General features: G+C 41.1%; 1 protein-coding gene across 5 annotated transcripts in view; it reads right to left on the reverse strand.

The window, feature by feature from the left end:
- The window catches only part of PLD5 (phospholipase D family member 5), a 369,722-nt gene that overhangs the window by 35,129 nt on the left and 322,130 nt on the right, over positions 1-12,463 (reverse strand). For all 5 annotated transcript variants that reach the window (XM_074385400.1, XM_003935333.4, XM_074385401.1 and 2 more), the window contains one exon: positions 456-653. In XM_074385400.1, coding sequence (XP_074241501.1) covers positions 456-653 — 198 coding nt within the window. The remainder of the gene's footprint in view (positions 1-455; positions 654-12,463) is intronic.

Raw genomic sequence — 12,463 nt, forward strand, 5'->3', positions numbered from 1 at the left:
GCTGCTTACCCCAAACCTTTAAAACCAACTCCTATCCCATCGCCCTCCGCTGACTCTTTTCAGACTCAGCCTGCCCGCACCAGGGTGAATAAACAGCCACGTTGCTCACAAAAAGCCTGTTTGGGGTCTCTTTATTCAGAGCACATGTTTTAACAGTAGGTAAGTGTTAATACCTTCATTTGCAAAATGGTCACAACCCCATGCTTAGCTTACAGGGTGACTGAGGAAATCAAATCAGATAACTCAACGTATCTGACAGGAGGAATGCTGATCAAGATTTATTATGTTTGAGTGCACAACGGAGCGTAAGCGTGGACACATTCTGACTCTTTGAGTTATGGGACAGAACCACTGTCGCTGGTTTTTGCCCAATACAGGATCACACTTAATAATTCCAATTTAATAAAGAGCCTTTGGAGGAAGAATGAGAAGGGGAGGAGGGGAGAGCAACTCACCGACACAAACGCTTGAGATTTGGTTTCATTCAACTGAAGTTGCAGTTTCTTTTCATTGTCGTAGACTCCATAGAGTCTTTTGGACCAGGTTTGAGGCACTCTGCTTTTGAATTTTAATGAACTATATAGAGCAAATATCCTTTGTAAATCGAGGACCAGGCAGCTGCAGTTGTAGAAGATGACACCGAGTTCTTTCATCTGTGAAATTAAAATCGAAAGCATCAACGCCGCATGTGTCTTATGGTGTTATTTTCAGAGAAAAACATGCATAAGAATGAGGTAGTTGTGACATCTTTTTTTTTGCATTTGAAGCAAGTAGATACAGGTACATTATAGTACATAGAGGTTGATATGTTATAAAACTGCTAAATAAGTAAAACTTTTGCTTGTTTTTTGTATTAGTTCTCTTGCAGATACTTTTTTTATATTCATCTGTATGTTTCATATCAGTTTTTCAGATTTGCTTCCTAAACACTCATTTTTTTTTTTGAATGAATCATTAAATCAGGTAGCAAGAAAAAGGGGGCTTTTAATTGCAATGTAACAGAATGGCTGCAATCATAGATTCTGGAGTCAGACTGGATTTAGGATCTGTTAACAGCTCCACAACTTTCTAGCTATGTGACTGAACATACTTAATTTCTGGGCCTGAGCTTCTTCCATAAAATAGAGATAATAGTATTTATTTCACATGTTGCTATGAGACTTAAAATGGTTAATACATATAAGAAGCTAAGAACAGTGTCTATCACATGGTTATCACTAGCCATATGTTAGCAGTTATTATTCTTATTAATGTTCCACAAGCTTTAAGAGTAATAGACGGATAGAATCTTACAACAAAAGACCACAGAGATGATTTTGTCCACCTCTCTCAAGGCATGGATGAGGCAAATGAAGCTCACATAAATAAGTACAAATACTAGACCCAAGTTAGAGATTTAGTCCATGGGAAATTAAGGATTGAGTGCAGGTTTTCTGACCCCGAATCAAACACCCTCAGGAACATAGCTCCACTGGCTTCATTTGAAGCCAGTATCCCTTTGTAAAAATTGCAGATGATTTTTAATTTAGTCAATGAAACGATATGACATGATATTTTGGTCATTAAAGAATAGCACACAAAAATACATGCTTTTAATGACCTGAATACCCAGTGAGGGGTTATTAGGGAAAACTTGGCTCTCTAAAGACCTGAGGTCCATTGATAGTAAACCCCCTTTTTATAACTTTCCTAAGCCCCTACCCAAGACTCTACTCAGGATGATAGGAGAGGTCTCTACCACGTATGAACCTGTCTCTCTTTGCTTCCAGGACTCCCTAGTACAACATGCCCTGGAAATCTTCCCATGTTCCTCTATACACATCTGTCATCCTCTTCCATCTCCACGGTAACCACAGGATAGAGGGACACAGTTATTTAACCCATAGATAGACATCATTCCTATACTTCTCCTAATGCAAAATAAAGTAATAAGCATCCCCGCATATGTATCTCTTTTTTAAATTTTTCCCTCCAGTCGAAGGTTCAGTTCAGGTATAATATAACCCACCTATACACCTCTGTACACCTTTAATATAGATTCCTAGAATGAGATGTACAGACACATTAAAGACAATTAGCTGTTAAGTAAAGAGAGAGCAGGTAGGGCATAGCAGGCATGTGCAAAGGCACTGAGGTTGTGGGAGACATAATCAGCTGCATGGCAGAAGCTGAGTGAAAGAGAAGAGAAGATGTATGTATGTATGTAAATATTTTTTCTGATGGCAAGGGGTGAAACTGGAAAGATAGGAATAGCCTCTACCTAGGGGCCTTTGTACAGGGATAAGCAGTTTGCCTTTTATTCTGAGGTTCATGGGGAGGCAGGTGGTGAGGGGAGGGGCACAATCAGCCTGCACACTGGAAAGGACCCTTTGATTGTGTTGTGAGAAGGCGAGGACAGCTCAGAGCAGGACATTCACACCCCAGGGCTTGGCAGTGGTAAAGGGAAAAATTTACAATTTTTATTTGTTATTATTTTTTAAATCTCAGAGATGTCCAGAAACTGTCTAGAGCAGCTGCTAATATGATTCATCTCACCCCAGGTTGGAGACAGGCTCTCCCTGCGGTCTGCTGAGTCCTGGCCGACAGGGTCCCGACTATACTCTGCATGGGACTTCATGCTTTCGTGGGATATACTCTGCATGGGACTTCATGCTTTCGTGCCTTTCCCAGACTGAGTTGCTGCTGCCACACTACCTTCTTCAAGAAGCCGTTAGCATTTCTTTGATTCTCAACTTTTCTATCTTTAGCCTTTATAACTAGGCTCTGTGTTTGGCAATGGGAGTGGGGGAAGAAGGGGTGGAGATGCTAAGACCCGGTTCTTGCGTGAGTCCGTAGCTGCCTTACAGGTCAAAGGCTAGCGACACGTTTTCTTGCCTGCCAGACACATGTGTATCTATGGTCATTATCGAAACAAACAAACAAACAAAATAAACAAAAATGCTGAACTCTGAGGCCAAAATGTAGATTGCAGGGTAGGATCTTCACCAACCAGATAAAGGGCCTTGGGCAAATGACTGAATTTCTTGAAGTCTTTGTGTGAACAAGGAGGGGATGGGCTCGTAAAGTCTATAAGGCCTTCCAACCTAGCCAGCTATGAATGTGACTGAGAGCTGGCATCAGGAGGCAATTTCCTGTTTACTTTGCAGGCTCTTTACCCTGCCTGGTCTCCCTCTTTCACACTGTCCAGAGAACTCCTGTTTGCCTGTCGGGGCCAGCTCATGGTGCATGATTGTGGCTGGTGACCCTCCCTGGTTTTAAAGTCAAACCCGGCAGGTTTGCATCTTTGCTCTGCTGCTTGTCAAACAGCATTAGACAAAACGACTTAACTCCCATTTCAGTTCCTTGTTCAGCAAGGATAATATCCATCTCCGAGGTTTGCCGATAGAATTTAATAACTTTCATAATTTTTTTTTTACGGATAGCATCTTGCTCTGTCACCTAAGCTGGAGTGCAGTGATGCAATTATAGCTTGCTGCAGCGTCTGTGTCTTGGGGTCAAGTGATCTTCTCACCTCAGCCTCCTGAGTAGGTGGGACTACAGGCATGTGTCACCACATCCAGCTAACTTTTTAAAATATATTTTTTTGTAGAGATGGGATCTTGCTACATGGTACAGGCAAGTCTTTGACTCCTGGCTCAAACAATCTTCCCACCTTGGCCTCCCAAAGTGTTGGGATTACTTGTGTGCACCACTGCACCCACCCAATACTCATAATTTCGATGGCGAGTATTGATGGAGTGCTTACTTGGTGAGCGTACTGACCTGAATAGTGTGCTCTTCAAATTCATGTCTACTCAGAACCTGTGGGCGTGAAAATACCATCTTTCCAGATGCAAGTCAGGACAAGGACATACGGAATTAGGATGGGTCCTGAATCTAGTATGATGGATGTCCTCATAAGAAAAAGGGAATTTGGACGCAGAAACACAGATACAGAGTAGAGACGGCCATCAATACCAGAGACTGGAACGACACATCTACAAGCCAAGGAATGCCAATGACTGCTGGCAACCACCAGAAGCCAGGAAAAGGCAAAGAAAGATTCTCGCCTAGCAACTTCAGAGCGAGCATGGCCCTGCCTGTACTTTGATTTTAGACTTCTAGCCTTTAGCACTGTGAGAGAACACATTTCTGTTCTTTGAAGCTACCAAGTTTGTGGTAATTTGGTATGGCAGCTCTAGGAAACCGATACCATGTGCCTCACCTACTTTAATCTTGACAGTGGGTCAGGTAGATACAATTTTTACTTCATTATACATAGGAGGGAATTGGGGCTTGGACAGTCTTTTTATTTTTGTAGGGATGGGTGAAGGATCTCACTATGTTGCTCAGGCTGGTCTTGAATTCCTGGCCTCTAGTGATCCTCCCATCTTGGCCTCCTCCCGAAGGGCTGGGATTACAGGTGTTAGCCACCACACCTGGTCTGGGTAGCCTTTTTAGGTTGTCATTTGCCCACAGGTAAATGACATACCTGAGATTTGAACTTTGGTCTGACTCTGAAGCTTACATACTTAATCACTGTGCTATTACACTGCATTTAGCCCATGGCTAGTACACAATCCATGTGTCTATGGTTATTAAGTCTCTGAAGCTTTTTTGGGCCAATCCCTCTTCTGTTTTGTCTGCCACTGTACTTGGTACATATAGCTGATGTGGCATCATAATTTTTTTTTTTTTTTTTGAGGCGGAGTTTCACTCTTGTTACCCAGGCTGGAGTGCAATGGCGCAATCTCGGCTCACCGCAACCTCCGCCTCCTGGGTTCAGGCAATTCTCCTGCCTCAGCCTCCTGAGTAGCTGGGATTACAGGCACGTGCCACCATGCCCAGCTAATTTTTAGTATTTTTAGTAGAGACGGGGTTTCACCATGTTGACCAGGCTGGTCTCGATCTCTTGACCTCGTGATCCACCCGCCTCGGCCTCCCAAAGTGCTGGAATTATAGGCTTGAGCCACCGCGCCCAGCCCTATTTTTTAAAAATTATATGTTTGTTTCCCCTAAGGGACTCTGAAGACAGGAGCTTGTCAGATTCCTATTTTTATTTCCAGTGCCAGGTATGTAGTAATTGCTTAGGAATTGTCTACTGAATGACTGCCTGGCCTTGTAAATGAATAAACTGTGGTCATAGGGGAAAATAAGCTTCCTTCTCAACACAGGAGCCCTAGTGCCAGCCAGCCTGATGCCTTCTGATTCTGAACACCTAAATCTAACAAGAATCTCTCTTTGGATGCAAGAGCCCTGGAGCAGCAAAGCTAAAGATGGTCACAAGAAACCCATCTGGCCATGTGAGCCCCAGAGATCCACCTGGAAGACTTTCACAAATATGACACTCAATGATTAGTATCGATAGTAAGTCTTAGATTGGTCAGTGACCCAGCTATTTGTTAAACATGTTTCCCATGCCTACCAACAATGGGGTGCATCCTATACCTGCCAATAATGGGGTACAGAGCCCAACACAGGGTTGTCTTTTGAATAGGAGATTGCATTTTAAAAAAAATCAATGCTGGCTGGGTGTAGTGGCTACATCTGTAATCCCAGTACTTTGGCAGGCTGAGGCAGGTGGAGCAGCTGAGGTCAGGAGTTCAAGATCAGCCTGGGCAACATGGTGTAACCCTGTTTCTACTAAAAATACAAAATAGTAGCCAGGAATGGTGGTGTGTACTTCTAATTCCAGCTACTTGAGGGGCTGAGACCGGAAAACCGCTTGAACCTGGGGGGCGGAGGTTGCGGTAAGCAGAGACCACGCCACTGCACTCCAGCCTGGGTGACAGAATGAGACTCAATCTCAAAAAAGGGGGAAAAAAAGTAATGCTATTCGTACAGCAAAGGCAGTGCTAAAAAAAAAAGTTCATAGCCCTAAATTCCTACATCAAAAAGCCTGAAAGGGGACAAAGAAAACATACAATCTAAGGTCATACCTCAAAGAACTAGAGAAACAAGAACAAAACAAACCCAAACCCAGCAGAAGAAAGGAAACAACCAACCTTGGAACAGAATGAAAAGAAATTGAAACAAACAAACAAAAAATACAAAAGATAAATGAAACAAAATCTGGTTCTTTGAAAAGATAAATTAATTTTATAGACAAGTAGCAGGATTAAGAAGAGAGAAAATTCAAATAAGCTCAATTAGAAACGAGAGGGGAGATATTACAACGGACATCACAGCAATACCAAAGATCATTCAAGGCTATTATGAACATCTTCACGTGCATGAACTAGAAAACTTGGAGAAGATGGATAAATTCCTGGAAAGATAAACCCTCTTAGCTTAAATCAGGAAGAATTAGATGCCCTGAACATACCAATAACAAGCAGTGAGATTGAAATGGTAATAAAAAAAATTACCAACAAAATAAAGCCCAGGACCAGATGGATCCACAGCTGAATTCTACTAGACATTCAAAGTAGAATTGGTATTAATCCTATTGACATTATTCCACACAGAAAGAGGGAATTGTCCTAAATCATTCTATGAGGCCAGTTATCACCCTAATACCAAAACCAGAAAAAGACATAATCAAAAAAGAAAACTACAGACTAATATCCCTGATGAACATAGATGCAAAAATCTTTACCAAAATACTAGCTAACCGAATTCAACAGTATATCAAAAATATAATCCACCATGATCAAGTGGGTTTCATACTAGGGATGCAGGGGTGGTTTTATCATATGCAAGTCAATAAATGTGGTATGCCACATAAAGAGAATTAAAAAAGAAAACCACATGGATCATCTCAATAGTTGCAGAAAAAACACTTGACAAAATCCAGCATCTCTTTATCATAAAAACTCTCAGCAAAATCAGTATAAAAGGAACATACCCCAATATAACAAAAGCCTATGATAAACTGCAGCCAACATAATACTGAATGGGGAAAAGTTGAAAGCATTCCCTCTGAGAATTAGAAGAAGACAAGGATGGCTTCTCTTCAACATAGTACTGGAAGTCCTAGCCAAAAGCAATAAACGGCATCCAAATAGGTAAAAAGGAGGTCAAACTGTTGCTGTTTGCTGATGATGTGATTGTATACTTAGAAAACCCTAAAGACTCCTACAAAAAGCTCCTAGAACTGAGAAAAGAATTCAGCAATGTTTCTGGATACAGAAATTAACGTACACAAATTAGCAGCTCTCCCATACACCAACAGCGACCAACCTGAGAATCAAGTCAATAACTCAACCCCTTTTACAATAGCTGCAGAAAAATAAAATACTTAGGAATATACCTAACCAAGGAGGTAAAAGACCTCTACAAGGAAAACTACAAAACGCTGCTGAAAGAAATCATAGATGACACAAACAAATGGAAACACATCCCATGCTCATGGATGGGTGGAATCAATATTATGAAAATGACCATACTGCCAAAAGTAATCTACAAACCCAATACAATTCCTGTCAAAATACCATCATCATTCTTCACAGAACTAGGAAAAACAATTCTAAAATTCATATGGAACCGAAAAAGAGCCTGCATAGCCAAAGCAAAACTAAGCAAAAATAACAAATCTGGAGGCATCATATTACCTGATTTCACACTATACTATAAGGCCATAGTCACCAAAACAGCATGGTCCTGGTATAAAAATAGGCCCATAAACCAATGAAACAGAATAGAGAATGCAGAAATGAACCCAAATACTTACATCCAATTGATCTTTGACAAAGGAAACAAAAACATAAAGTGGGGAAAGTACATCCTATTCAACAAATGGTGTTGGGATAATTGGCAAGCCACATGTAGGAGAATGAAACGGGATCCTCATCTCTCACCTTATACAAAAATCAACTCAATATAGATTAAGGACTTAAATCTAAGACCTGAAACTATAAAAATTCTAGAAGATAATATCAGAAAAACCCTTCTAGACATTGGCTTAGGCAAAGACTTCATGACCAAGAACCCAAAAGCTAATGCAGTAAAATCAAAGATACATAGCTGGGACTTAATTAAACTAAAGAGCTTTTGCAGGGCAAAAGGAAATGCCAGCAGAGTAAACAGTCAACTCACAGAGTGGGAGAAAATCTTCTCAATCTATACATCTGACAAAGGACTAATATCCAGAATCTACAATGAACTTAAACAAATTAGCAAGAAAAAAACAACTCCATCAAAAAGTAGGCTAAGGACATGGATAGACAATTCTCAAAAGAAGATATATAAACAGCCAACAAACATATGAAAGAATGCTCATCATCACTAATGTCAGGGAAATGCAAACCAAAATTATAATGTGATACCACCTTACCCCTGCAAGAATGGCCACCATTAAAAAAAAAAAAACAACATAGATGTTGGCAGGGATGTGGTGAACAAGGAACACTTCTACGCTGCTGGTGGGAATGTAAACTAGTACAACCACTGTGGAAAACAGTGTGGAGATTCCTTAAAGAACTAAAACTAGAACTACCAATTGATCCAGCAATCCCACTTCTGGGTAACTATCCAGAGGAAAAGAAATTATTATACAAAAAAGATACTTGCACATGCATATTTACAGCAGCACAGTTCACAACTGCAAAAATGTGGAGCCAATCCAAATGCCCATCAATCAAAGAGTGGATAAAGAAACTGTGGTATATACGTATATGTTGGAATACTACTCAGCCATAAAAAGGAATTAATGGCATTCACAGCAACCTGGATGGGATTGGAGACTCTTATTCTAAGTGAAGTAACTCAGGAATGGAAAACCAAACATTGTGTGTTCTCACTCGTAAGTTGGAGCTAAGTTAGGAGGATGCAAAGGCGTAAGAATGATACAACAGACTTTGGAGACATAGGGAGAAATGGGGGAAGGAAAAGAATGAGGAATAAAAGACTTCAAGGAACTTAGGGGGACTTAGGGGAAAATGGGGGAAGGAAAAGAGGGTTCCGTGTACACTGCTGGGGTGATGGGCGCACCAAAGTTTCACAAATCACCACTAAAGAACTGACTTGTGTAATCAAATACCACCTGTTGCCCAAAAACGTATGGAATAAAAATAAATAAATATAAATAAAGCAATGCTATTCAATCCTAGCAGAGCCAGAGATAGGCCACCATGAAAGTAGATATCAAGGGAATCATTTGACTTTTGAGACCAAAAGGCAAACTCTGTGGTCATGATCCACTTTTACGATGTTCAGGCCTCTCTTAGATTTCTCCATTCGTTTTTCCACATCAGACCCTGGGTGTTTTCAGGTCATTTGCACACACGTGACAAACACTTATGCTTGAAAAACTGTTCAAAGCATGGATAAGAATATGCTATTTCAAGTCGGGCATGGGAGGACTGTTTATTCAAAAGCAGCCTGGGCAACATAGTGAGACCCTGTCTCTACAAAATAAAAAATAAAAATTAGCTGGGTGTGGTGGTGCAAACCTGTAATTCCAACCATTTGGGAGGCCGAGGTGGGAAGATCCCTTGAGCCCAGGAGTTCAAGACTGCACTGAGCAGAGATTGCCCTACTGCACTCAAGCCTGGGCAACAGGGCAAGATGCCATCTCAACAAAAGGAAAAAAAAAAAACAAAACAAAAACATGTGCTATTTCCCGATCCACCTTGTTTCTCGGGAGTATTTGTCCCTAATCTTCATGCGGAGGTTTGCCCTCTGTACTGAGGCTGGGGCAGATGACAGCCAAAGGCAGTGGCTGTGGATCAAAGCAGCTGCCCCTGCCGCACTCCCCGCTGGCTCCTGAAGCATAGAATGATATTAAATGCGGTAGTCACAGCACGTTTCTTTAGGCTGCAGTTGAAGACGGAAATCAAACAAACAGAAACAATGACTGCAGGCTCCCCCGATCTGAAGAAAGACAACTGTTCTTCACTATGATAGGATGTGGTTATTCTGGATAACTATTATTTTGAAGATTGACACTCAGAAGGGTACCAGGATGCCAACTCTGATAGCTCCTCCCCTGCCCAGGAGGCACAGGAACGAGAGACAGACCAATATGGCCGAGTTAGGACATAGCAAGTCACCTAAGGAACAGGCTCTGGAGGTAGACTGACTACCTCCAGCACAGGCAAGGTGCTTCATCTCTTCACTTCCTCCATCTGAAGATTGGTATATTTCATAAGGTTGCTATGAAGAATAAATGAAAAGGTTCAGACAAACATTAGCTCAGTGCCTGGCTCAAATCACATTAGCTAATGGAAAATTGGGAAGCGTAACATAAAAACGCTTCTGTAATGGCATCATAATTCTCAGTGATGTTTGTCCCTTTAAGTAGGATCAGATGGAGGGAGGCATAATTATGAACATTCTCAGCATGTATCTACCCCAAGACCATTTATCACCATCAAGATGCAAGTGGGCACGGTCTCCCTGGGTACTGTCGAGACTTTCTCCAATTTTTAGTAGCTCTATTCTAAACAAAGATTTAGTGATCCTCTTCCCCTGTTGCATAAACTAAGCTGCTGACTTGCTGTGAGCTCTTATTTGCAATCCCTGACATCATTCCACTCTGTGGTTACATTACAGCTTTAGGATCTGGAGACAGGGGAGGAAGCCACGCACTGCCCTCTAGAGATGTAAAAAGAATTAAATTTCCTCTGGATATCTTCCTCTCTACCCTAGAATGACTCAAACCCATTTCCACTTACACATATTAGTTCAGGCTGCTATTGATGATGGAAAAACAAACAAAACAACAAAACTGGCTTTTGTTTTACAGCTTTTTCACCCAGAGCAAGAAGTTCAGGACAGATTTATGACGAATCTTAAAATGCTGGCAGTGGGAAAAATATAGAGATTTGGGCTTCACAGGTGAATTTCTATGTCTAGATTATCAAAGGAAAAAGAAACTAAAGGTCTGATTGATTTGCTGAGATATTCTTAAGTTTTTAAAATAAATTTAAGGGGTACAGGGCAGTTTTGCTACGTGGATATTTTGCTCAGTGGTGGAGTCCAGACTTTCACTGTAACCATCATCACCTGGATAGTATACACTGTACTCATTAAGTAATTACTCATTCTTCATCCCCCACCCATGCCCTCACCCTTCTGAATCACCAATGTCTCTTATTCCATGCTTTATGTCCATGTGTACCCACTATTTAGCTTCCATTTCTAAGTGTGGTGCTTGACTTTGTGTTTCTGAACTGTTTCATTTAAGATAATGGCCTCCAGTTCTATCCATGTTGCTACAAAAGACATGATTTCATTCTTTTTTGTGGCTAAATAGTATTCCATTGTGTATATATACCACATTTTCTTTATCTAATCATGTTGATGAACACTTTTTTTTTTTTTTTTTTTTGGACAGAGTTTTACTCTGTTGCCCAGGGTGGAGTGCAATGGAGAGATCTTGGCTCACTGCAACCTCTGCCTCCGAGGGTCAGGCAATTCTCCTGCCTCAGACTCCTGCATAGCTGGGACTACAAGCACCCACTACCACATGTGGCTAATTTTTGTATTTTTAGTAGAGACAGGGTTTCACCATGTTGGCCAGGCTGGTCTTGAACTCCTGACCTCAGATGATCCACCTGCCTCGGCTTCCCAAAGTGCTGGGATTACAGGCATGAGCCACTGTGCCCAGAGTGTTGATGAACACTTTGATTCCATAGCTTCGCTACTGTGAATTGTGCTACAATAAATATACAAATGCACCTGTCTTTTTGATATAATGACTTCTTTTCCTTTGGGTAGATATGCAGTAGTGGGATTGCTGGATCGAATGGTAATTCTATTTTTAGTTCTTTGATCAATCTCCACACTGTTTCCATAGAGGTTGTATTAATTTATATTCCCATCAACAGTGTATAAGCATTCCTTTTTCTCCATATCCTCACAAACATCTACTATTTTTTTTACTTTTAAACAGTTATCTGAGGACCTGCCAGGGATCAGCCCTCTTCCAGGTGATAGGCTGCTCAGCCCCGTCCAGCCTCAGTGGCTGACCACATGCTACAGAGCACCCAGATGTGCTGCCCTGAATTCTTAGTTTAATCACACAATTGACTGATGCAGTCAAAGATAAGTTAAACGATCGACTGAATGGTTCCACCATTTGAATAAAATCATCCTAAAAAGCTGGATATGTATAGCTAAATATTCTTTGGAAGAGATAGATTAGGTTTTTTACAAAGTGGGCATATTGTTAGTGAGGAACCCATGGAGTTAAGAGAGGCTTAATTAAGGTCTCAAGGTCTGTAGTATACTGTCAAGAAGCTGTTATCAGGGTCATTATTTTATTTAAAACTCAAGTTATGTCAGTGGTTCCGTTCTGTCTCTTGCACTATGACATTTTGAAGCATGGGGAACTTTGATGGGAGTGTTCGGGTTTCATGCAATCCGGGAGACGCTATCAATCTACCATATATGGAGAACTAACAAGAGATGCAATGTGAATTAATTATAGTGCTTACTGTGCTCCAGGTACTGTTCTCAAGGCTGTATATGTCTATATGCATTTAAACCTCACAACCACCCATTACACAGTAAGAAAACCGAGATACAAAGAGATTAAGGG

This window comes from Saimiri boliviensis, chromosome 14, assembly GCF_048565385.1.
Source record: "Saimiri boliviensis isolate mSaiBol1 chromosome 14, mSaiBol1.pri, whole genome shotgun sequence".
Taxonomy (NCBI): domain Eukaryota; kingdom Metazoa; phylum Chordata; class Mammalia; order Primates; family Cebidae; genus Saimiri; species Saimiri boliviensis.